General features: G+C 47.2%; 1 protein-coding gene across 2 annotated transcripts in view; it reads left to right on the forward strand.

The window, feature by feature from the left end:
* Positions 1-26,758, forward strand: part of VPS8 (VPS8 subunit of CORVET complex) — a 755,312-nt gene that overhangs the window by 440,421 nt on the left and 288,133 nt on the right. For both annotated transcript variants that reach the window (XM_033944522.1, XM_033944523.1), the window contains 2 exons: positions 8,432-8,474; positions 17,689-17,792. In XM_033944522.1, the coding sequence (XP_033800413.1) occupies positions 8,432-8,474; positions 17,689-17,792 (147 nt within the window). The remainder of the gene's footprint in view (positions 1-8,431; positions 8,475-17,688; positions 17,793-26,758) is intronic.

Genomic DNA, 26,758 nt, shown 5'->3' on the forward strand with positions numbered 1-26,758 from the left:
ATTAAAATGATTATGAGATATATTATATGAAAACATGGTCTACAGCTGTTTCGGTGGCTGGTCCACAGTTATGGAACACTTTACCAGGTTCTTTAAGATTAAATAATTTGAATTAATTTAAAATGCTGCCAAAAACTCATATGTTTTTTTAAAGCATTTTATTGGACTGAATGATCTTTGTAGCAGATTCTCTGAATTGTACACCTGTCCTTTCTTGTGTAAAGGATATTTTGGCAGCTAACAGTTCTGTAATGTTTGTGATATACAGTATTGATGTTTTATTGCTATGATAAGATATGTATGTTATTGTAATTCGCTTAGAAACATAGAAACATAGAAAGATGACAGCAGAAAAGGGCTATAGCCCATCAAGTCTGCCCACTCTACTGACCCACCCCATTAAGTCTGAGCACTAATGACCTAGTTCCTTAACTCGACCCTCGTAAGGATCCTACTAGGGCATCCCATTTATTCTTAAAGTCAATAACGCTGGTGGCCTTGATCACCTGCTCTGGAAGCTTGTTCCAGTGATCTACAACCCTTTCTGTGAAGAAATACTTCCTTATGTCACTATCGAATTTCCCTCCTCTGAGTTTGAACGGATGCCCCCTTGTGACCGAGGGTCCCTTGAGAAAGAAGATGTCTTCTTCCACCTCAACACGTCCCATGATGTATTTAAATGTTTCAATCATGTCCCCCCTCTCCCTGCGCTCCTCTAGAGTGTAGAGCTGCAATTTGTTTAGTCTTTCTTTGTACGAGAGATCCTTGAGCCCTGAGATCATCCTAGTGGCCATCCGCTGAACCGACTCAACTCTAAGCACGTCTTTATCCCAGGACAAGCAGGCATGATATTCTCACATGTGGGTGATGTCATCTACGGAGCCCCAGCGCGGACAGCTTTTCAAGCAAACTTGATTGAAGTTTCAAGTTTGCACACTGCACCACGCATGTGCTAGCCTTCTCGCCCACTAGAGGGCGCATCCCCACCTCGTGGTCCTCAGTTCAATTTCATCCGCGGAGCCAGAAGCCCTGTGGAAAATTGTACTCGTGTTGCCTTCTGTCGCCGCGGCTGTGTTCTGATTTTCGACGCGGTCGCTGCGTTTTCTACTGTTTCTTTCCTTGTTTTCTTTGTTTTTCAAAAAAAAAAAAAAAAAAAGTGTTTCTTTTCCGATCGCTCCGGGGGCTCCCGGTAGCCGTGGCCGAGGAACCTCGTCTGTTCCCGGCCTCGTTTTGGGCCCATGTCCCGGCCCGTAACGGGATTTAAGAAGTGTGGTCGGTGTGACCGCCTTTTGTCGATCACAGACCCTCACAGGTGCTATTTAAGGTGCTTGGGGCCCCAACACCCGACAGCATCGTGTGCTAAGTGTGCCACCTTCCAGAAAAGGGCTCTCACACGCCGCAAGGCCCGCATGGCGGAACTTTTCGCCGTCGAGACCCCGACGGGGAAGACCTCGAGTTCGGCCTCGGCTTCGGCCTCGGCATCGGGTCCCTCTGCTACACCTTCGCTGCCCTCGAAGCCGGTTGCCTCGACCAAACAGGCCTCGGTAAGTCTCCACTTCCCTCCTCAGCTCCAGGATCAACCAGGAAGCCATCCTCGGGCTCTTCGACGGCGGGGGGGTCGGCCTCCGCCCAGCCCAAGGTATCTAAGTCGATAGCCCCGAGGGAATACTCGAGACCGAGGTCGCCCTCTGAGGAGCATCGACAGGTGTTGCCGCCGGGGCTGTCGATCCCGGCATTCCAGGACTTGCTCCAGGCGTTAATCTCCTCGGAGCTGTCCGGGGCCATTGAGCACCTGCAGCAGGCTTTGGCCTCGACTGCTTCGGTCTCGGCGGCCCCGCAGGTGGCGACCTCGGCCTCGGGTACCGGGGCTTCGGCTCCCGAGGCACCCTCGGCCTCGACCTCGGCGCTCCCCTCGGACCCGACCTCGATGGGACAGCCTGAGTGTAGAGTGCAGTCCCGGGACAAGCTGCGCTGGGTGCGAAGGATTTCATCTACCTCGTCCTCGCGGGGTTCCTCGCCTTCGGGCAGGCCTCGGGCGAGGCGCCGGTCGAAAAAGGCCAAGCGGTCTCGGGCCTCACCTCGGAGGCGCGGTCGGTCGACGCCTCCCGGGGGCGAGACCTTACGGGTCGAGGAACTCCGCCTGGATAATCCAAATCTTTTGCGGTCCCCGATCGGGGAGAGTTCCCGTGCCTCCTCGCCGGGGCGGAAGGGACGGGCCTCGATTCCCCGCACCCCGGGGGGTTCCCCCAGGGGTTCTTCCAGGCGGGCTCGCTCCCCGACCCCTTCGAGGTCACGGGACCGTGCCTCGTGGGGATCGGGATCCGGTAGGGAGCTGAGGTACTCCCTCGAGGCCTCTCCCTTCGGCTCGGCGGGGAGATCGCGGACACCCTCCCCTCCTGCAAGAACTTCATCTTTTTCAAAGTTCGTGCATGATATGGCGAGGGCTTTGGGGGTGGACCTGTTGGCGGGTTCCCATTATACTAAAGAATTTTTGGAGGAGCAGGATCTTCCTACTCCCCCACGGGAATCCCCCCGCCTCCCGCTGAATAAGGTCCTCCATCAGACCTTTCTACGGAATTTGGAAGCCCCTCTTACAGTCGCGGTAGTGCCCACCAAGATGGAATCAAAATACCGGACTATTCCTCCTAAGGGATTTGACAAGGGGCAACTCTCGCACCAATCGCTCCTGGTGGAGTCTGCGCTTAAGAGGTCGCAACCTTCAAGGGTGTCTGCTGTGGTCCCTCCTGGGAGGGAGGGTCGGACCCTCGATAAATTTGGCCGTCGCCTCTATGCAAATTCTCTGATGGCGACCAGGGTCCTTAATTACGCCTTCTCGTATTCGTCATACTTACGGGCTATGGTGAAGGACCTTCCTGGCTTCCAGGAGGTGATCCCGGACTCCCATAGGGTTCGCTTCGACACCTTTATGTCGAATCTTTCCCAACTGCGCCTATACCTATTTCATGCGGTATACGACGCATTTGAACTCGCCTCGAGGGTATCGGCCTGTGCGGTGGCCATGCGCCGGCTGGCGTGGCTCCGTACCCTCGAGATGGACCCCAATCTGCAGGAACGCTTGGCGAATTTGCCCTGCGTGGGGTCGGAGTTGTTCGACGACTCCTTGGAGGTGGCGACCAAGAGGCTTTCGGACCAAGAGCGCTCCCTAGCCTCCCTGGTGCGCCCCAAGCCTAAGGCCACACCGCAAAGGGCCTTTCGGCAGCCCCCTAGGCGGTACCCCCAGAAAACGACGCCGGCCTTTTCGAGACCTCCTCCCCGCCGTCCACCCCAACAGGGCAGGGGAGGCCCTTCCAAGCCCGCCACGCAGGGAGCGTCCAAGCCTGCGCCGTCCTTTTGACGGGATGGGCGGTTGGGGGCGGGCCCCCACCGCAAATTCACCACACCCTCTCCCCATCGGGGGTCGACTCAGGTTTTTTTCCAGGGCTTGGACAGAAATCACGTCCGACGCATGGGTGCTCCGGACCGTCTCAGAGGGCTATTCGCTCAACTTTTCCGTGCAGCCTCCAGACATGCCACCCGGGGCTTGCCCGCCCAATCGGAGCCAGTTGGCCCTTCTCCAGGACGAAGCCAGGGCCTTGTTGAGCCTCCGGACAGTCGAATTGGTACCTCGCGACCAGAGGGGCCGGGGGTTTTACTCCCGTTACTTTTTGGTCCCAAAGAAGACCGGGGACTTGTGCCCCATTCTGGACCTCCGGAAGCTCAACAATTCCTGGTTCGGGAGAAGTTCCGTATGTTATCGCTTCCGATTTTATATCCTCTGCTGGAGGAGGGGGATTGGATGTGCTCCCTGGACTTGAAGGAAGCGTATACCCATGTTCCGGTGCATCCCGCTTTTCGCAAGTTCTTGAGATTCCAAGTGGGAGAGTTACACCTCCAGTACCGGGTCCTCCCTTTCGGCCTGGCCTCGTCCCCTCGATTGTTCACGAAGTGTATGGTGGTGGTCGCGGCTGCCCTGCGCTCGCAGGGGCTGCAGGTTTTTCCCTACCTGGACGATTGGCTGATCAAGGCCCCGACCAGGGAGGGAGTTATTTCAGCGACCCAACAGACTATCGCACTTCTTCAGGGTCTAGGGTTCGAAGTGAACTTTCCCAAGTCTCACTTGTGCCCGACTCAATCCCTCCAGTTTATAGGAGCTGTGCTGGACACGGCTCTTTTACGTGCGTTCCTCCCCCCTCCACGGTTGGAGGCCCTGCTTCGGTTGGGTCGTCAGGTCTCGCTGATGCCTGTTGTATCGGCTCAGCGCATGATGGTTCTTCTGGGCCACATGGCATCGACGGTCCAGGTGACGCCGTTCGCCCGACTGCATCTGAGGCTTCCTCAGTGGACTTTGGCCTCGCAGTGGCGTCAGGATCGCGACCCAATATCTCGTCCAATAACGGTGACTCCTTCTATGAGACGCTCGCTCCGTTGGTGGACCAACTCTTCCAATCTTTCCGGGGGTTTGCTCTTTCGCGTTCCTCCGCATCGCAAAGTCCTGACCACGGACTCTTCGGAGTATGCGTGGGGGGCACATCTCGACGGTCTTCGAACGCAGGGTCTATGGTCGGCCGAGGACCGTCTTTGTCACATCAATGTGTTGGAGCTTCGTGCCATTTTCCTGGCTGCTCGAGCTTTCTGTCACCTCCTACACGATCAAGTAGTGCTCGTAAGGACGGACAACCAGGTGGCCATGTATTATGTAAACAAGCAAGGGGGGACGGGCTCTTGGCCTCTGTGCAAGGAAGCCCTGCGCCTTTGGGAATGGGCAATCTCTCAGAATATATTCCTGCGTGCGGTTTACATTCAGGGAGAGAGGAACTGTCTGGCAGACAAACTCAGTCGTCTTCTCCAGCCGCACGAGTGGTCGCTGAACTCCCGGGTTCTACGCGAGGTCTTCGACTGCTGGGGGACTCCTCAGGTGGATCTGTTTGCCTCACCGGAGACTCACAAACTGCCCCTCTACTGTTCTCGGATGTACTCCCGGGACCGTCTCGAGGCCGATGCCTTTCTTCTCGACTGGGAGGGGAGGTTCCTTTATGCGTTCCCTCCTTTTCCTCTGATCTTGAGAACGCTGGTGCATCTCAAATCGACCGGAGCCACTATGATTCTCATTGCGCCTCGTTGGCCCAGACAGCACTGGTTTTCCCTGCTTCTTCAACTCAGTGTCAGGGAACCTCTGCTTCTGCCTGTCTTTCCCTCTCTGCTGTCTCAGAGTCAGGGTTCGCTGTTACATCCCAATCTTCAGTCTTTACATCTGACCGCTTGGTTCCTTTCCCCTTGACTTCGGTTCCTGTTTCTCAGTCAGTAAGGGAGATTTTGGAGGCCTCGCGAAAGGTCTCGACTAGGCTTTGTTATTCCCAGAAGTGGACCAGATTTTCATCCTGGTGCTCCTCGAACCATCTGGACCCGAGTTCGGTTCCCGTGTCTTCGGTGCTGGAATATCTGTTGCATCTGTCGAATTCTGGTCTGAAGACGACTTCCATTCGAGTGCATCTCAGTGCCATTGCGGCATTCCATCGACATCTCGAGGGTCGTTCCCTCTCTCTTCATCCTCTGGTTTCTCGTTTCATGAGAGGTCTTGTGAATGTCCATCCTCCTCTGAAACCTCCTCCTGTGATTTGGGATCTTAATGTGGTCTTAGCTCAACTAATGAAGCCGCCTTTTGAGCCTATCGACAAATCTCACCTCAAGTTTCTAACTTGGAAAGTTGTCTTTTTGATTGCGCTCACGTCCGCTCGTCGGATTAGAGAGCTGCAGTCTTGGTTGCGGATCCTCCTTTCACGGTGTTTCATCATGACAAGGTGGTTCTTCGCACCCATCCTAAATTTTTGCCTAAGGATGTGTCTGATTTCCACCTCAATCAGTCCATTGTTCTTCCGGTATTTTTCCCGAAGCCCCACTCTCATCCTGGTGAGACGGCGCTTCACACGCTTGACTGTAAGAGGGCGTTGGCCTTTTATCTCCAACGTACCAAGTCTCATCGGAAGGTTCCTCAATTGTTTTTGTCCTTTGATCCTAATCGGGTAGGACACCCTGTTTCCAAGCGCACCTTGTCCAACTGGTTAGCTGCTTGTATTTCCTTTTGCTACGCTCAGGCTGGTCTCCCGCTCTCGGGTCGAGTCATGGGGCATAAGGTCCGAGCGATGGCAGCTTCGGTTGCTTTCCTCCGATCCACGCCTATAGAGGACATATGTAAAGCTGCCACTTGGTCTTCGGTTCATACGTTCACCTCTCACTACTGTCTGAACACTTTATCCAGAAGCGACGGCCGGTTTGGCCAGTCGGTGTTACGTAACCTGTTTTCCTAAATTGCCATCTTCCCACCTGCCCTTTTTTGGTTGGCTTGGAGGTCACCCACATGTGAGAATATCATGCCTGCTTGTCCTGGGATAAAGCACAGTTACTTACCGTAACAGGTGTTATCCAGGGACAGCAGGCATATATTCTCACAACCCGCCCTCCTCCCCGGGGATGGCTTCTTTGCTGGATATGGAACTGAGGACCACGAGGTGGGGATGTGCCCTCTAGTGGGCGAGAAGGCTAGCACATGCGTGGTGCAGTGTGCAAACTTGAAACTTCAATCAAGTTTGCTTGAAAAGCTGTCCGCGCTGGGGCTCCGTAGATGACGTCACCCACATGTGAGAATATATGCCTGCTGTCCCTGGATAACACCTGTTACGGTAAGTAACTGTGCTTTACGGTAATGTGGCCTCCAGAATTGCACACAGTACTCCAGATGAGGTCTCACCATGGTTCTGTACAGTGGCATTATGACTTCAGATTTGCGGCTAACGAAGCTTCTATTGATACATCCCATAAGTTGCCTTGCTTTGGATGAGGTCTTCTCTACTTGTTTGGCGGCCTTCATGTCTGCACTGATGATTACTCCCAAGTCTCTTTCTTCTGAAGTCCTAGCTAGTGTTTCTCCATTTAAGGTGTAAGGTTTGCATGGATTTCTGCTACCAAGATGCATAACCTTACATTTCTTAGCGTTGAAGCCCAGCTACCATGTTGAGGACCAGTTTTCCAACGTAAGCAGATCCTGCGTCATACTATCCTGTAGATTGCTTTCACTTACTATATTACATAGTTTGGCGTCATCAGCGAATAGAGTTACTTTACCCTGAAGCCCTTGGGTCAAGTCCCTTATGAATATGTTAAAAAGGAGTGGACCCAGGACCGAGCCCTGTGGCACTCCGCTGGTCACCTCCGATGTCTCAGAGAGGTTGCCGTTGACCACCACCCTCTGACGTCTTCCACTCAGCCAATCATTGACCCATGCAATTAGTGTCTCACCTAACCCCATTGATTTCATCTTGTTTAATAGTCTACGGTGTGGGACGCTGTCGAAAGCCTTACTGAAATCCAAGTACACTATGTCCAGAGACTCTCCCGAGTCCAGCTTTCCTGTTACCCAATCAAAGAAGCTGATAAGATTGGATTGGCATGACCTACCCCTAGTGAATCCATGTTGACTAGGATCCCTGCCTTTTACAAAACTGTAGTGCGTTTTTTAGCGTCGACTGCAGCACTAACAGCTCTAATGCTCATAGGAATTCTACGAGTGTCGGAGCTGTTACTGTCGCAGCCAGCGCTAAAAACCATGCTAAGGTTTTGTAAAAGGGGGGAATAAGCGGAATTGAAATAAATTATTATTTGTTTTTTTTAATAAAATGCAACTTAATAAAGCTAACAAACAGAAAATAATGTTAACTGATAACAAATGTAAAATCAGGAGATAGTATAATGTAATTCACTTAAAATGATAGCTACCATTGCCTGAAGTAGGATATTATAACAATATAAACTAAAATTGTTGAGCTGGGTACAGAATAAGCAGTGGAAAAATGGAAACAAAGATGAGAAACTGATCAGTTTACTAGCCATGATTGATATTCCAAGAGGTTCAATGAATATATTTCAATATTTAACATACAAATAGCAAATGAAATACTTTTTTCATAGAGCTGAAGATATATATATATATATATATTGCATGCTGATCTTTGCCTGCACACTCATACATTACGCTACTTCATTCTGTAAGTGTATATTTAACTATTTATACAGATACTGTATTTTATGAGCAAGATATTTTATGTAGTTTATTATTACATTCAAAAATCAATATGCATTATGTATATATTTTGCTACCAATAAGAAATTTTAAATATAAACCTGAAAAAAGAATAGGAAGGGAACTTTGTGAGGGTTAGAATAGAATGGAATTGCCTGCACCTAGTTCCCAGGGGAAGGGAGGAGTACTTTTTTTAAAAAGGCATATAAGGACATATATTAATATGTTACCTTTATAAAATAGGCACAACATATGCACATATGTGCCTTTCCTGTTATAAAATTATCCTCTATGAGAGAGACACTTTCTGCAGCCTACATCATGTTGTTCATTTGGTTTAATTTTTATTGCTTTCAGAAACTGCAGAGCAAGCTTGTGGTGCTTACACGGGAAACTGAAAGTAAGTGAAGAAGGTTTGTATGCGACTTTATGATGCTGTGTAGATGTATTCTGTGAAATGAAAAAAGGAACATTTATTTATACACTTCTCCTTCTATATCCGCGACTTTAATTATTCACGGGTTTTGTCTTGATGGCACAGTCCCCACCCCACCAAATGACATCATCCTGGAGTACCGAGAAAGTTCAGCGTGGGGGTGGGTTCAGTATAGGCGAGCAAACAGCAGCATCGGAGAAAAGTGTGCAGAGAGAAATATGATAGGAAAAAGTTGTTTGCTTTTTTTGGTATTCGCGGGCTGTCTGAATGTATCCCCCCCCCCCAATTATAGAGGGAGAAGTGTACCTTACACTTTAGGGCCCTTTTTACAAAGCTGCAGTAGTGAGGGCTGCATCGCATTTGTTGTGCAGGATGCGCTACTGTGGCTTTGTAAAAGGGCTCCTAAGGGACTGGTTTAATAAATAACAATTAAAATTACTAGCTTAAGTCTTCATTTTTGCACCTGATTTTAGGCGCGAACATTTACGCCAGGCAAAGGCTAATGTAAATGTTTGCACCTAAATGCTAGCATTTAGGTGTGTAAATGACAGTTTTCTAGAACACTGCACCTAATTGCTTGGTACACCCCTGATTCTATAAGGCCCACATCCACTTTGGAGTTGCATGCCATAGAAATTAGGTGTGGTGTGTACAGCACTTTATATGTCTGGTAGTGCTATAGAAATCCTAAGTAGTAGTAGTGCAAAGCAGTTACATGCATATATATTAAGGCCGGATTCTATAAACGGTGCCAGAATTGACGGCTGCCTAAAAATGGCTGCCAGTCGCCTGTCAATCATGCATAGGCACCGTTTACAGAATCACAGCTGTTTTTAAAACAGGCACCTTAAATGTATGCCAGCATTTTACAGGCCTATATTTAAGGCGCCTGTCTTGCACCTAGGATTGCCTAAGGCCGCCTAATGCCACTTCCAGCCTAAACCACGTCAGCCTCAGGCATCCTTAGGCCTAGACACTTACAAAGGCATGTAAACGGTGCCTTCAACATAAGTGCTGATTGCCGCATTAGTCTTTTTTAATGTCCCGATTGGTTAGTTAGACGGTGGTAGGTCGTTTACCTAACTTCGGGACACTGTTACTAGAATCCGGGCCTAATCAACTTCAATTAGAACTTAAGGCCAATTATTGGTAATTAGTGTCAATTATCCAATTAATTTACACACATGCCTAACTATGGGGACCATTTACAGAATGAGGGAGTATTTTCCTTTAGGTGCTAGTCATTAGAATAGGATTTATTATAATTATGGGGCCCTTTTGCTAATGTTTAGTGCTCACAGACATTAGTGTGCAGCAAATGCTGAGTATCCGATTTTATACCTATAAGCCATGTGGCACTTAGAATATGCTAATGTCTGTTAGTGCATGCTAAGCTTTAGTGAAAGGGCCTCTATGTTCTTAATTTTATTGTACCAACTGATATTATTAAGCAGATGGTGCAATGATTGTTAGGATATCCGTGAGGAAACGGTGGCTGCCTGAGGAGGTGGTGCTTCAATAATGTGTTTTCAATCATTAGGGACAGGCAGGTTCCCTGCATAGCTTGTCTGTCCTTCACTATTGAAAATGTGATAGTGAAACAGCACCCATCACTGGCAAGGCTGTAGGCAGAAGACTCGCACTCAGAGAGAACAATGAGGGTAGCCAATGCCGGCCAGGCCATTAGGCAGACTAGGTGGCTGTCTAGAGTAGCACAGTTTAGGGGTGGTATTGGTACTTGGTCTTTAGGTTCCATCTCCTTCCTTTTTGCCCTCCATCCCAAGGTATATGGAGTGGCAATGCATCTTCCTGCAGCTATAGAAAATGCATGGGTGCCGGTGCAGGGCTTTAAGCATCTACACATGTTCAGTGCCGCCTGGCTCCTACTCCCTCCGAAACAGGAAATTCACTCACACGGAAATACAGAGTGGAAGAATATTCCCCAAATCCCATAAAGGCTTTTTTATTTTCTACTAATGTAGCAGTGTAATTAGATAAATAGTAGCCTCAGTTTTTAAATTACTGAGGCTTTCTACTTTGAAAAAAATTCATATGCATTTGCTGGGGGAAGATCCCTCTTTGAGTAATATGACAGGGAAATATGTCCTAAAGCAGCTCCATTCTAAGAAAAATGTATAGTTCCCCTTAGAATTTAACTAGACATTGGGACGATGATCGTTCTCTGCTTTCTTTTTTTCACAATTTAGATCACCAAGTTCAAGCTGATAAACAATTGAAAGGAAAGGATGAAAGCAGCCATGGGCTTAAGCCATTTTTGGGGGATCTTGATTTTTTATTTTTATTTTTTTATATTTTACAATTAAACTATCCGAGGAATCTTTTCCAAGCAGTTATTCACAGGGTTCAGCCTCTTAACGGCAGAGAATGCATTTTTTAGCAGAGGCAGCATTGCGGTTTTCAACACTTCACAGTATGTCCTAATTGATTTTTTTAAAAAAGTTAATTCTGACCCAGGAAGAATGTTGAGAGGATGAGAAATTAATTCATCACCATCTGTTTGTTTAAAATTGGATCAGTAAAGTACAAAATAGAACTCCAATTCATGAATCAACTTATTTTGGACATTACACTGCCTGGCAACGTTACTCGCTCTTTCTTGAATGCTCCTCATTCACCTGAGATAGGTGGAGCCATTGAGCATTGAGCTGGCGTTAGTTCTAGCCGCGTAGCGCGGGTTTAGCACGCGCTAAAGTCCTGTGTGCACTAAAAATGCTATTGCAGCTTAGTAAAAGGAGTCCTTAGCCTCTGATATGCCTGTTCAAGAGGAGGTGGTAGCGGCTAGTGCACGGGGCAATTTAGCACGCACTATTCTGCACGTTAAGGCCCTAACACACCTTTGTAAAAGGAGCCCTTGTGTCTTGGAGCTCATGTCTTTTTTTTTTTTCCACTATTTGATATGTTTTAAAAGTCCATAGAGAGTACTTATTGATTAGTCTTGCATATTCAAATTAATATAAGAAACTTTTGTGGGTTTTTAACTCTGCTGTATTCCCCTTAACAAAATTCAATTTGATTTACGGCAATAATTACAAATGGTTCAACCAGAAAAAAGATATACCTTGAGTTTTGCACACAATAATTCTTTTAAGTATATTTTAGAATACATAATGCTTGATAAGGGAAAGGAATTGGGACTTATATTCCGCCTTTTTGTAGTTTTACAACCACACTCAAAGCGGTTACATACAGTTACTTCAAGCATTTTTCCTCTGTCCCAGTGGGATTAAGTGACTTGCCCAGGGTCACAAGGAGCAACATGGGGTTTGAACCCACAACCTCAGGGTGCTGAGGCTATAGCTTTAACCATTGTGCCACAGCATGAGCATAAATCTGATATAACATGACAGTTACTCAAAGTGAGAATAGAGGGGATAACTGGTGCATGAAGGGTTAGATAATTTCCTGGAAGAAAGATCAATAAACCATTATTAGTTGTAGATGTCTCAGTTGCTAGGGAATTGGCAGAGGGGGGGTTAGGATTACCGGATGTGAGTGTCTATAATTATGCGTGTTTACTTCGCCATTTGGGAGATTGGGTGAATATGACCAGTAGTTACACTCCTCTTTTGATGGAACGTGAGATTTTTTGCTCCTTATGATGTGTTTGCGCAAACTACAGGCCGGTGAGCCTCACTTCAGTTGTTGGAAAAATAATGGAAGTGTTGCTGAAAGAAAGGATAGTGTATTTCCTTGAATCTAATGGGTTACAGGATCCGAAGCAACATGGCTTTACAAAAGGTAAATCGTGCCAAACGAACCTGATTGAATTTTTTGATTGGGTGACCAGAGAGCTGGATCGAGGACATATGCTAGATGTAATTTACTTGGATTTCAGCAAAGCCTTTGATACAGTTCCTCATAGGAGGCTGTTGAACAAACTTGAAGGGCTGAAGTTAGGACCCAAAGTGGTGAACTGGGTCAGAAACTGGCTGTCGGACAGACGCCAGAGGGTGGTGGTTAATGGAGGTCGCTCGAAGGAAGGAAAGGTGACTAGTGGAGTCCCTCAGGGTTTGGTGCTGGGGCCAATCCTGTTCAATATGTATGTAAGTGACATTGCTGAAGGGTTAGAAGGAAAAGTGTGTCTTTTTGCAGATGATACCAAGATTTGTAACAGAGTAGACACCGAAGAGGGAGTGGAAAATATGAAAAAGGATCTGCAAAAGTTAGAGGAATGGTCTAATGCCTGGCAACTAAAATTCAATGCAAAGAAATGCAGAGTAATGCATTTGGGGATTAATAATAGGAAGGAACCGTATATGCTGGGAGGAGAGAAGCTGATATGCACGGACGGGGAGAGGGACCTTGGGGTGATAGTGTCCGAAGATCTAAAGGCGAAAAAAACAGTGTGACAAGGCAGTGGCTGCTGCCAGAAGGATTCTGGGCTGTATAAAGAGAGGCGTAGTCAGTAGAAGGAAGAAGGTGTTGATACCCCTGTACAGGTCATTGGTGAGGCCCCACTTGGAGTATTGTGTTCAGTTTTGGAGACCGTATCTGGCGAAAGACGTAAGAAGACTTGAGGCGGTCCAGAGGAGGGCGACGAAAATGATAGGAGGCTTGCGCCAGAAGACGTATGAGGAGAGACTGGAAGCCCTGAATATGTATACCCTAGAGGAAAGGAGAGACAGGGGAGATATGATTCAGACGTTCAAATACTTAAAGGGTATTAACGTAGAACAAAATCTTTTCCAGAGAAAGGAAAATGGTAAAACCAGAGGACATAATTTGAGGTTGAGGGGTGGTAGATTCAGGGGCAATGTTAGGAAATTCTACTTTACGGAGAGGGTGGTGGATGCCTGGAATGCGCTCCCGAGAGAGGTGGTGGAGAGTAAAACTGTGACTGAGTTCAAAGAAGCGTGGGATGAACACAGAAGATTTAGAATCAGAAAATAATATTAAAGATTGAACTAGGCCAGTTACTGGGCAGACTTGTACGGTCTGTGTCTGTGTATGGCCGTTTGGAGGAGGATGGGCAGGGGAGGGCTTCAATGGCTGGGAGGGTGTAGATGGGCTGGAGTAAGTCTTAACAGAGATTTCGGCAGTTGGAACCCAAGCACAGTACCGGGTAAAGCTTTGGATTCTCGCCCAGAAATAGCTAAGAAGAAAAAAAAAAAATTTAAATTGAATCAGGTTGGGCAGACTGGATGGACCATTTGGGTCTTTATCTGCCGTCATGTACTATGTTACTATATTACATAGTCCTCGGAGGGCACTGCCCCCTTCTATCCAATCCTGTATAATATTTAGCGCTTTGCAAGCGGCCTGGCGTTGGATTGTGCAATCTCTGGGTAGGGATCCGATGGTTACGGATCTCTTGCCCTTGCAGGATAACCCGGCCTTCCCTCTGGGACGGGAATCCAGAGAGTACCTGTCCTGGGGAGCGAAAGGAGTTTCTTGTTTAGAACATATTTTGGGGAATGATGGGGAGCTGTTGACCCGTGCAGAATTGCTAGCTAAGGTGGGAGAGACCTGGGGCGCGCAGTTTGCGTGTCATCAAGTGGAGCACCATGTGGGATCCCTCAACAGAGCACAATTGCGCTTGCATATGGGAGCCAGGCTGCGGGAACTGTTTGCTCGGGGGGGGGTCCCTCTCGGTGTCTAGCATTCATGCCAGTTTGCAAGAGTTACAACCAGCCAAGGACTACCAGGGCATCCGGGGTAAATGGGAGGGGGAATTACACTTTAATTTGGGGCATTGGGATGTAGCCCGTACCTTGAGGGTGACGCCTGGGGTGACCCCGTGTGCTTGGTTGAGGGAAACGCATTATATTGTGACATTACACGCCTATTACACTCGGACCCAGTTGTATTACAGTGGGGGTCTCCCTACACCACTGTGTCATAAATGTGGGTCGGGGGGGACAAACTTTGGGACATGCCTTCTGGACCTGCCCCATTATCCAGCGCTTCTGGAGGTGTATAATCTCTTACATGTCCGGGTTAGTTGGGAGAGCCCTGTGCAGTACCGCGATCCACTTTCTCTTGGATTTGCCTGAGGCTTATGGCCATTTGCCTAGGGGACATCGGGCTCTGTGCAGGAAGATGAGTTTACTGGCCAGGAAATATATTCTTCAATGCTGGACGGTCCCTGACCCTCTGGCGTTTTGACATTGGCGGAACCAGTTGCATCAGTTGGCCATCTGGGAGGCATGCGATGCAGGAGGGGTTAGGAAGCGAAAGATGTTGTTCTTAAATGTTTGGGAGCCATATCTGCAAGCCTTGCATCCAAAGGGCCGCAGTGCAGTCTTAAGATGGGTGTCCTAATCTAGGCGCCCGGATAGTCGGACTGGGAGCGTACTGGCGAGTACTGGTGGGGAGGGGTGGAGAGTACCATTGGGGGGAGGGGGGCTTGTGGAGGGAGTGAGGGGTTTGGGAAGGTTCTGGAATTAGATACGGACAGGGTATGGGGGATTTGGTGGGGGAAGGGGGTAGTGTGGCATCTTCGGGGCTCATAAGAGTCCAGGGCCTCAGAGTGCCTTTCCTCTCTCCTTACCCTCGCTCGCCCTCAGTAGAGTGGGGTGAGGAAGGGGGAGTTTGGTTGATGTTCTTTTCTTTTGTCCATGCTTGTTATATTATTATATATGATGCATATTTGTTTGTACTGAGCACCTTGGGGTGCCTTGGGATTGTATTTGTTGTTGTTTGCATCAATAAAAATTGTTTGAACCTAAACCATTATTAGCTAGGTAGACTTACAAAAGGAGGGGAGAGGGGAAAGGGATTGGGCCTTTTATACAGACCTTTTTTTTTTTTTGTACTTTTACAGCCATACTCAAAGCAGTTTACTTATAGGTACTTCAAGCATGTTCCCTATCTATCTAATGTACCTGGGGCAGTAGGGGATTAAGTGACTTGCTCAGGGTCACAGGGAGCAGCATGGTGTTTGAACCCACAACCTCAGGGTGCTGAGGCTATAGCTCTAACCATTGTGCCGCACTTTTCTCCTGCTTATCCCTGGGTGCGAGTATGAAGGAGTGGATTGTTTTGTTTTTTGGGGGGAGGGGCCAGTCTGCTGGTACTTTTGGCCTGGAATGGCTACAGTCATAACTAGGAAGCTTGGCTTGATGAAGTTTTTTGGTTTCTCTTTTCTCCTTTATATACCACATATGTTATACACTTATTACTTTTCTATATTTTAACTTGCAATTAGAATGCTGTTTGGACCCATTGACCCCTCCTGTAAATCTGTGAGCATGAAATAAGGATCTGTAAAGAAACTTCTATAAAAGAAACACAAATCACTATGACGACAGCTGATGCTTCAGCTATATTTCCGTCAAGAGAATACAAGTGAAAATTAATTCTCTGAACAATGTGCAGGTTTAAAATTCAGCCATTTCAGTTTCTGCATTGTCAATGTCTTAAAGTCAAAATGGAGTTAAAGTTGGCACCAGCACCGGTTTTAGATTAGAGAGAAGTGGGGCATCATTGTAGGTCACATAATCACATAGATGACACTTTTATTGCTCAGTTCATTTGAAAAATACTGTGGTGATCTGAGAAAAAAGAGAGAGGCTTGCTTGGAGCCCAGTATATTATTCCTATTTGTGAAATATTACCGATGTGTGCTATAAGGGAACACTTGATCTGATATTTTAGGTATCTCGCAAAGGGACCAACAGTGAGAAACACTGACAATATTTTACAAAAGGATAAAGAGATCAAGATCAATTCCATCTTCCTGCTCTCTCCTTCCAATGGTGTGAACCCTAATCTGACAGACAATATAGTGTGACATGAGGGGTGCTTCTTCCTGTTGGTTCTGCTAGCACCTTTTGTGTTCGAGAGTGTGTATTTGCAATAAGTAGGTAGCTTTACAAATGTTAGGATGCAGATATAGGGCTCCTTTTACGAAGGTGTACTAGCTCAATGGAGGCGTTAGCGTCTAGCGCGCGCGGCATTGTAGCACGTGCTAAGCGTGCGCTAAAACCGCTAGCGCATCTTCGTAAAAGAAGCCCATAGAGTGGTGATGAGGGACTTCACTAAAACATCAATCAAATCTACTCTGGTTGTGTGGTATGTATGAAAGGTGCCTACGGCCATACCACCCTGAATGTGCCCAATCCCATCTGATTTGGATTTTAGCTCATTCCTTTTTCAGTTGTAGATCAAGGTGAATTACATTCAGGTACAGTAGGTATTTTCTTAGCTCACAATCTAAGTTTATTTCTGAGGCAATGGAGGGTTAAGTGACTTACCCAAGGTCATAAAGAGCGGTAGTGGCATTTGAACTGGGTTTCTCTGGTTCTCAGCCTGCTGCTTTAACCTCATGCTCATAGATTTACAAGGGACCAAGTGTCCCGACTACCGGGAATTTTTAACCTAGAGCAGTGTCCCATAAACTCTTTTTTGCTCCGGCATATTAGCGGAGCAAATGTTTTTCTGTGGCACACCCATAATTCCTCTTCCGCTTCACCCCAAGCTCTGCACCGCTCCACACGAACCTTGTCTTGTTTACCCTGAGCTGGGGGCTGTGTCAGGAGGGCCTCCGAGCATGTATGGACATCAACTTGATGACATCGCACGCTTGAGCACAACATCATGTCGACATCCGTGCAAGCTCGGAGGCCCTCCAAACACGGCTCCGAATAAGTGAAAGAAAAAGAAAATAGCGACTTTACAGAGCAGAGCATTTTTAGCTGCTGATACCTCTATCTTGTTTTCACTTTGCTACATCATATATTGTGCTCATTCACTCAGATTGCAGAACTTTTGTGTATGGTTATCCTAGGAACTTCCTTGAGCTCAGTGTGGGCTTTTCAATTGTGTTGGCAATTATTTTTATAGTAAATTTAATTCCATTTGTGTGCTATTTTGTTATATGTGTTCAGCTCATAAGAATTACCTTTGTGTGCCACCTTTACCTTTAATGTGTAGTTGAGTTGGTACATATCCCAAACCAATAATCACAAATTACCATGGACCTGTCCCTTACTGATTGTCAAAACATGAAGTTTATCAGAATATCCTTCCTGCTAACATCCCTTAAGTAACTTGGTACTTGGTATCCAACAGACAGCATTTTGTAGAAGTGATACAGCCAAATATTTTATTTCTTTTTATTATTATTTCCAAAAAGAATGCAAGAGACAAATGTAACTATTTTATGTGTTTCTGTATTCTTGTTTAATCCCTACTCATTTCACTTATTTTTTTTAAGAGCCAAAAGAAGTGCCTCCATTAAAGGATGTTGAAGATACCCTCTTGGAAACCATTGCACTTTGTCAAAGGGCATCACACAGTTTAAACCAGCAGCAACGAGAGGTGAGGGAATGCAAAGAATTATCTATCGCTTAGGTTCCACATTCACAATGTCACTCCCTTATTGATATGGTCTCTGTCTACCTATGGATCTCTTGATCTGAATTTATAATGTTTGTATTTCAAACAATTGACTTCTCACTGTGCTAAAGGAACAGTTTTTAAAGCAAAATTTTTAAGGAGAGATCCTTCTCTGCATTGTCCTATATGCATTTCCTTCTCTATATACTCATTTCTGCTAGACATAGAGAATAATTTTGTATAGGTTGAGAAAATGGATGTTTAGATCTGGGTGTTCAAATAAATCATAGTAATATAAAAAAGGTTTGGTAAACACAAAGAGGGACATTTTCAATAGAAAGTCTGAGGTTGGACGTTTTGGGAAAGACATTCACAAACCCAGGAGAAAAAAATGTCCATTTTCAAAGCTGCCAGACATGTATTTTTTTTTTTTATGACCCTTAGTGCGTCTCTCTTTTTTGGCCATTTTCAAATATACAGATAACCACATGTTAAATGCACAAAAGCCAGCTTTTCGGACATCCAAGGTCCAAGCAGCTAGCATGTGGTACCCAACAACCTTGTTCAAACAGCTTCCCATCAGCCGATCACGGCAGTGGCATCCTGATGAGCTGAGCTTGTTTCATGGAGTCCTGCTGGCTCAGTTGATCAGGAATTCCCCTGCCAGGATCAGCTGAACTAGCAGGGAGAATCACAAGCCGCTATCTCTGAGCCCTACACCCCTTCCCCCAACAACTCCCAATGCCCCTCCGAGACCCCCCAACATCCCCTGACACTTCCCCGACACCCCCGTACCTTCTGATGAAAAATAGGCCAGAGGGAAGCCAATAGGGCCATTTCTTCAGAAGGGCCTTCCCCCACTGCATCTTGGGTTATAGTAAGAGGGACCTAAGGCCCTGATTGGTTCAAATGGCGGGCCTTCCATTTTAAGCCAATCAAGGCCTTAAGCCCCTCCCACTGCATCCCAAGAAGGCCTGTCATTCTGAAGAGATGCCCTATTGGCAGGAGGGATTAGGCTTCCCTCCTGCTGATTTTTCAACAGAAGGTACTGGGAGTTGGAGGATGTCGGTGAGGATGTTGGGGGAAGGGTGTAGGGCTCAGAGGACAGCGGATCTCTGTGGAGGGGAGCTGGGGGGGATCAGTGGGTGGGAAGGAGGGAGAGAGGAATCGTGGTTCTCCCTGCTGGTTCAGCTGATCCTGGCAAGGGAATCCTTAATAGCTGAGCCAGCAGGACTCCACAAATCCTCAGCTGTTCGGAATTTCCCTGCCGCGATCAGCTGATGGGGAAACCATTTGGATAGGGTAGGACAATTGGAAAGTACTGTTTTCCCCCATCTTTGGGTGGTGGGAGGGGGTTAGTGACCACTGGGAGAGTAAAGTAGGGGAGAGGGTCATGCCTTAATTCCTCCAGTCTTCATTTAGTCAGTTTGGGCACCTTTTTAGCATTTAGACGCTTTTAAAACAGGTCTAGCTCCAAACATCAAAAAAAGCCCTGGATTTTTTTTAAAGGTTTGATTATCCCTTCTGAGCATCCAAGTCCTAAGCCCACCCAAAATACATATCTAACATGCCCCCTTAAGATTTAGACGCATTGAAGACAAAACAACCAGACAGACATCTAGAAGGTCTGTTTTCAGAATGCCTACTTGGACGTTTTGACTAGTAAGATGTCCAAGTGCTAGCTTATGCCATGTATCTTTTTTGAAAATGAGCTTGAAAGCTTTTTATAAAAATACATAAAGCACCTTCTAAGAAACATATATTTGGTATCACATGCAATATAAGCAGCCGTTTTATAAAATATTATTAAAGAGGTATCACTAAGAGTTTAAGAAACACTGCGTGTACTTACAAGTGAAAGATTTTAGAAATCTGCATATCCTTAGGTTTAGGGCCGCCTTCAGAAATTTCTGAGCTCCTTACTGAGCAATCCTATTGGGCCCCCCACACACCCCTTTCCTCCCCGACCCCCCCTTCTTCCATGGGCCGAATACACACATACTTTTCTCTGTCGCCGCACTCTTTGACCAAAAGATTTGTAAGCCTGCAACCACGTCAAGGTAGACTCTTTCAGCAGCTCCCCTCCCTCCCCCTTACCTTTGTGGCCAAGTCAAAATGATCTACCAACAATAAAATTTTTAAAACACAAAGCACGCTGTATGCATAGAAAATGTTAATTATCATTTATATTCCGCGGGTTTTCAAAGAGGTCAAGGCAGATGACTTTATGCAATGTCACCTCAGTAACAACTATACAAAAATAGACAAATATTCCCCCTCCCTTTTTACTAAACCGCGATAGCGGTTTTTAGCACAGGGACCTGCGCTGAATGCTCCACGCTGCTCTTGAAGCTCATAGGCTCCCTGCGCTAAAAAACGCTATTGCGGTTTAATAAAAGGGGGCCATAGTGCAAAATATATAAATTCTCAAAACGGACACATTTTGATCACTAAATTGAAAATAAAATCATTTTCCTACCTTTGGTAATTTCATCAGTATCTCTGGTTGCACTTTATTTTTCTGGCTGTGCATCCAATATTTCTTCCCTTTTTTCAGCCTCCTGTATGCTTCCTCTCCTCCAGACCTCATTCCCTCCCCAAACTTTTTCTTTGTTTCACCCTGCCCCCTTCTTTCTTTTTCTCTCTCTCCATACCCCCTTTCATTCTGTATGTCTGTCAGTCTTTCTCTCTCTCTCCGTGCCCCATTTTTCTTTGTTTCACCCAGCCCTCTTTCTTTTTTTTTTTTCTGGCTCCCTGTCCTCCCCTTTCTTTCTTTCTCCTTGCTCTCCCCTATGCCACCACCATTGGGAAAATGCTGCCACCGCCACTGGGGAACAGGCTGCCACTGCCGCTATCGGGAACAGGCTGGTGCCGAGTTCGCCCTGCTTCTCTTCCCCGCGGGGCCGACCAACTCTCACCACTTGACGTCAATTCTAACATCGGAGAGGACGTTCTGGGCCAGCCAGGCAGCGATTGGCTGGCCCAGAACGTCCTCTCCGACGTCAGAATTGATGCGGGTGGCGAGAGTTGGTCGGCCCCACAGGGAAAAGCAGGGAGAACTTGGGCACCGGCCTGTTCCCAATGGCGGCGGTGGCACTCAAGTGGCTAAAGAGACGCAGTTTGCCAGCCTAGGGAGAACACTGGAGGATGGCCAGCTGTGCACCCCCTTGGGGCATAAACCCGGGGCAGACCGCCCCCACCCCCACCTTGGTATGCCACTGTCTGTACCTCACTCCCTCCCTATGACTAAAAATTCTCCTTTCTTCTATTCCCCGTGTACACAACCATCTCTTTCCCTCCCTTCCTCTCTCCCAAGTCCATGCCTTCTGTGTCCAAAAACCCATTCCCTCCCCCACCTCAGCATCTCTTTCCCTCCCTTCCTATCTCCCAAGTCCATGCCTTATGTGTCCAAAAATGCATTCCCTCCCCCACCTCAGCATCTCTTTCCCTCCCTTCCTCTCTCCCAAGTCCATGCCTTCTGTGTCCAAAAACGCATTCCCTCCCCCTCCTCAGCATCTCTTTCCCTCCCTTCCTCTCTCCCAAGTTCATGCCTTCTGTGTCCAAAAATGCATTCCCTCCCCTACCTCAGCATCTCTTTCCCTCCCTTCCTCTCTCCCAAGTCCATGCCTTCTGTGTCCAAAAATGCATTCCCTCCCCCACCTCAGCATCTCTTTCCCTCCCTTCCTCTCTCCCAAGTTCATGCCTTCTGTGTCCAAAAATGCATTCCCTCCCCTACCTCAGCATCTCTTTCCTTCCCTTCCTCTCTCCCAAGTTCATGCCTTCTGTGTCCAAAAATGCATTCCCTCCCCCTCCTCAGCATCTCTTTCCCTCCCTTCCTCTCTCCCAAGTTCATGCCTTGTGTCCAAAACGCATTCCCTCCCCCTTTTGTGTTCCCCGTTTGCCTCCCAGCCCATCTTAGCAACTTTCTCAGCAAAATGTAGCTCGAGCCGCGTAGGCTTGTCTTCTATTTCCTGCCTGTCCCGCCGCGCACACATAGCCGACCAGAAGTCTTCCCCGACTTCAGCGCTGATGTCGGAGGGCGGGCTTTGCTTAAGCCCTCCCTCCGACGTCAGTGCTGATGTCGGGGAAGAGTTCCGATCGGCTGTGTGAGTGGCAGGGCAGTCGGAGTAGAAGACGAGCCTCGCGGCTTGAGTTATATTTAACCCCGCGGGTCCCTCTTCGTCCCCGTTCAGCTCTCTCTCATGTGCACCCCTTTGGGACGTGCACCCGAGGCGCACCGCCCCCCCTAGGTACGCTACTGGCCCGGGCCCCCGTCAGCTACGGGCCCCTGAATGCAGGACTGGTAGTACTGCCCTGATGGCAACCCTGCTTAGGTTATCTCAAGATAGGCAGGCAGCATATTCTCACACATGGGTGACGTCACCGACGGAGCCCCAGCACAGACCACTTCAAAAGTGCATCACCACTTTAAGTCTTTGGAAAGTTCACGATAGCCCACACCACACATGCGCGAGTGCCTTCCCGCCTGACATAGGCGTGTGATCCCTCAGTTAACTTCAATTTTGTCAAGGCAGTCTTACCGTTGATGTCACGCCCTCAGACGGGATTTAAGAAGTGCGGTTGCTGTGCTCGACCCATCTCTATGACTGACCTACATCGCTGGTGTCTCCAGTGTTTGGGACTGGAGCACTGCCCGGAAACCTGTACCCGGTATTCTTCTCTTCAGAAGAGGACTTTGAAAAACCACCTTCTTCAACAGAAGGAGGGAGTCGACATCAATACCGACACCAGCGGCACCAACCAAGAGCGTATATCGATATGGGCAGACACATCTCCGGTGTTGCAACCTCCTGTGTGTAAGCCGGCTAAGAAGCCTTCCCCTACTTCATCTGGGACTCAGGTCAAAGTGGCATTGAGTCGAGTCATGCCGATCTCGAAGTCCCATAAGCCGCCCAGTCCCGATTTCGGTGAGTGCCTCGACATCGGCTTCCTCATCACTGGACCGGAGTGCTGCACCAGGGGTGCCCATGAAAAGCCAGTGGTACCGATGCTCTCCCTTAAGCAGAGAATTGATAATTTGCTTAGGGAGGAATTGGATGAGCATTTTCAAATGCTGGTACTGACCCAATTTATGGCCACGTCGACACCGGCTCTCCAGGTGACGGTTCAGTCTAAGCAGATAGCAACACTGACCACACCTCAAGTTGATGCTCCACCGGTGTGGGGACCTTTAGCACGGGTGTCGATTGATTTCACTCCATAGCATCAGTCGTCCTCGACTCAAATATCCTGCGTGCCGATGCTGTCAGTCCAATTCTTGCGAGACTTGCAAGTCCCACAAGAATTGATGGCATCAGCACGCAGGAAGCAGCATGGGGCCGGGATGGAAATAGAAAAGATCTCTCCTGCCCTGCACCACTGGCTGTGATTTGAGGTGGCAGCGATTCAGGCCATCCAACGAGGGAGGTAAGGTTGGGGGGATGATTTTTTAAACTTGTATAGGCCTCCCCAGTTTTGCAAGCCATACCCACTGGACCAGCTTGCAAAACCCATATATAGGCCGCGGCCTATATATGGGGAAATACGGTACTTTGTAACTTCGAGTGTCCCCTAGTCTTTGTAAATCTTGATGCAATAAAAAATTGATTCACTTGTACCCATTCTACACCACTCAGGATTTTGTAGACTTCAATCATATCTCCCCTCATCCATCTCTTTTCTAAGCTAAAGAGCTCTAAGCTCTCTAGTCTTTCCTCATACGAGAGGAGTTGCATCCCCTTAATCATCTTGCAGTATGATATGATAGAGGAAGCTCCTCCTCCAGAAAGGGGGTCAACAATTTTATTCAAGAGACTTCCTTACCCCCCAAAAATCAGGGTGTCTTCAGCCAATATTAGATCTAAGACAACTCAGTCAAATTAAAAATGAACTCCTTTGATATAATCCTACACTTAAATAGAAGGGCGATTATCTAGTCACTTTACATCTAAAGAATGCATCCATCTCATTGGAATTCGTACAATATATCTTCAAGAACAATCATCATCAATACAAGATGCTGGCCCTTTGGCCTCTCCAAGGCCTACAGGGTCTTCATGAGATGCTTAGCCCAAGCAGTGGCTCATTTACACAGGAAAGACCTCTTTGTTTTCCTAAATATGGACAACATTCTTATCTTGTTGAACACTTGCCCAAAGTAGAAGTATCGGTACAGTTAGATATCACTTTCTTTTAAATCCTGGAGTTCTTGATAGATAAAGAATCTCTTGAACTGTGCTGAGAAGAGTGACATTTTGGAATCTTATCATTTCCTTGGGAACATAACTTCAAGTAGCATACCTGTAAAGATAAAACAATCAATTAGCAGATAAATACAGTCAACAATCAGATATTTATGAATGGTAAATCAGCGTTGAAATATTCCAATTCATATGTTATTGAGGCACACCTACAAACAATCTTTTTGTTTTCTAGTGCAAGCAGTGTGAGGTCTTTTGCTCTACAAGAGCAGCCAAGAGTGGTTCATAGTCGAAAATACGCAGGACAATCGAACGCCGACAATACAGAGCAGATAATCGTGCACAGGACATCAGTGCACTGGACTTAAACTTAATTTTAAAGTGCTCCAAGGGGGGGTTTGGGGAGGGAACCCTCGCAGTAGTACCCCTGGACTGGAAAACAGCAAACGTCGTTCCTCTGCACAAAAAGGGTTGCAGAGCAGAGGCAGCGAACTACAGACCAGTGAGTCTCACATCAATAGTGTGTAAACTCATGGAAACTCTACTTAAAGGTAAATTAGACTCGATATTGGATGAAGGGAATCTAAGGGATCCCTGTCAACATGGATTCACCAGAGGCAGGTCATGCCAATCTAATCTTATAAGCTTCTTTGATTGGGTGACAGGAAAACTAGACTCAGGAGAAGCTCTGGACATAGTATACTTGGATTTCAGTAAAGCTTTTGACAGTGTCCCACACCGTAGACTATTAAACAAGATGAAATCGATGGGGTTGGGTGAGAAACTAACTGCATGGGTCAATGATTGGCTGAGTGGAAGACTTCAGAGGGTGGTGGTCAACGGCACCCTCTCTGAGACTTCGGAGGTGACTAGCGGAGTGCCGTAGGGCTCAGTCCTGGGACCATCCCTTTTTAACATATTCATAAGGGACCTGACCCGGGGGCTTCAGGGTAAAGTATCACTGTTTGCCAACGACGCCAAACTGTGTAACATAGTAAGTGAAAGCAACCTCAAGGACAGTATGAGGCAGGATCTGATCACGTTGGAAAACTGGTCCTCGACATGGCAGCTGGGCTTCAATGCTAAAAAATGTAAGGTCATGCATCTCGGCAGCGGAAATCCATGCAGAACATACTCCTTGAATGGAGAAACGCTAGCTAGGACTTCAGAGGAACGGGACTTGGGGGTAATCATCAGTGCAGACATGAAGGCTGCCAAACAAGTAGAGAAGGCCTCATCTAAGGCAAGGCAAATGATGGGATGTATCAATAGAAGCTTCGTCAGCCGCAAACCTGAAGTCATAATGCCACTCTACAGAACCATGGTGAGACCTCATCTGGAATACTGTGTGCAATTCTGGAGGCCACATTACCGGAAAGATGTGCTTCGAGCTGAATCGGTCCAGCGGATGGCCACTAGGATGGTCGCCGGACTCAAGGGTCTCTCATACGAAGAAAGACTGGGCAAACTGCAGCTCTATACCCTGGAGGAGCGCAGAGAAAGGGGTGACATGATTGAGACATTTAAGTACGTCACTGGTCGTGTCGAGGTGGAAAACGATATATTCTTTCCCAAGGGACCCTCGGTCACAAGGGGGCACCCCCTCAAACTCAGAGGGGGGAAATTTAGTGGTGACACCAGGAAGTATTTCTTCACGGAAAGGGTGGTAGATCACTGGAACAAACTTCCGGTGCAGGTGATCAAGGCCACCAGCGTGCTCGATTTTAAGAATAAATGGGACATCCACGTGGGATCCCTACGAGGGTCAAGTTAAGGAACTAGGTCACTAGCACTCAATGGGGTGGGTCAATAGAGTGGGCAGACTTGATGGGCTGTGGCCCTTTTCTGCCGTCGTCTTTCTATGTTAAGTTAGTACTATTTGCGCTGCCTTGGGTAGGGGTGTTGGGGGGGGGAACCCCTATTATAGAGGGAAGAGGTGTTTTTTTTTAGGGGAAAACGTCAATTTCTTCTGTAATGTTGTGGGGGTGGTTCCCCACCCACACACAATGGCAGCAGCACAATACTAAGTTAAGTGGGGGGATTCCTCCCACACACACAACCTCGGAGCACTTTAAAATTAAGTTTAAGTCCAGCACGCTGATGTCCTGCGCGCGATTGTCTGCTCGATATTGTCAGCGTTCGATTATCTTGCGTGCTTTTTTCCCGTCACCGCGAACAGCAAACTAGCACAGGCCTTCAACATGCCATGAAGCATGGGACCAGGGCAGGATTAATCCTTCGAGGGCCCCTAGGCACAGAAGTACACTGGGCCCCCCTGGCCCTACTTCGCCCACGCACTACCCCCATTTATCTGTTTTCTTATTTACTTCTTTATTTCCACTTGTATATTTCTTTTTTTCTTTTTTTTAATTCAAAACAAAGATTAGCATACCGGTACACAGTTTTTCTTCTATGCAATCCCCAAACTTCTCTGAACAAATCCCCCTTCCTTCCCTTCCCACCTACTTACCCAGTACTTTCACTCTGTACCCTTTCCATACATATATAAAATAATAATAATAATTTATTTTTATATATACCGCTATACCAAAAAGTTCAAAGCGGTTTACTACAAGGAAAGTTAATACATACAGTGTGAATAGAAATAACATAAGCAAATAAAATTGGAATAGATCAGTTAAAACATGAGATTTTTTTTTTTTAAACACGGAACGTATTAAGGCGTCAACCTATCAAACAGATGGGTCTTTAACAGTTTTCTAAAATCAAAATAAGAGGTAGCCTCTA

This window comes from Geotrypetes seraphini, chromosome 5 (genome assembly GCF_902459505.1).
Source record: "Geotrypetes seraphini chromosome 5, aGeoSer1.1, whole genome shotgun sequence".
Lineage (NCBI taxonomy): Eukaryota > Metazoa > Chordata > Amphibia > Gymnophiona > Dermophiidae > Geotrypetes > Geotrypetes seraphini.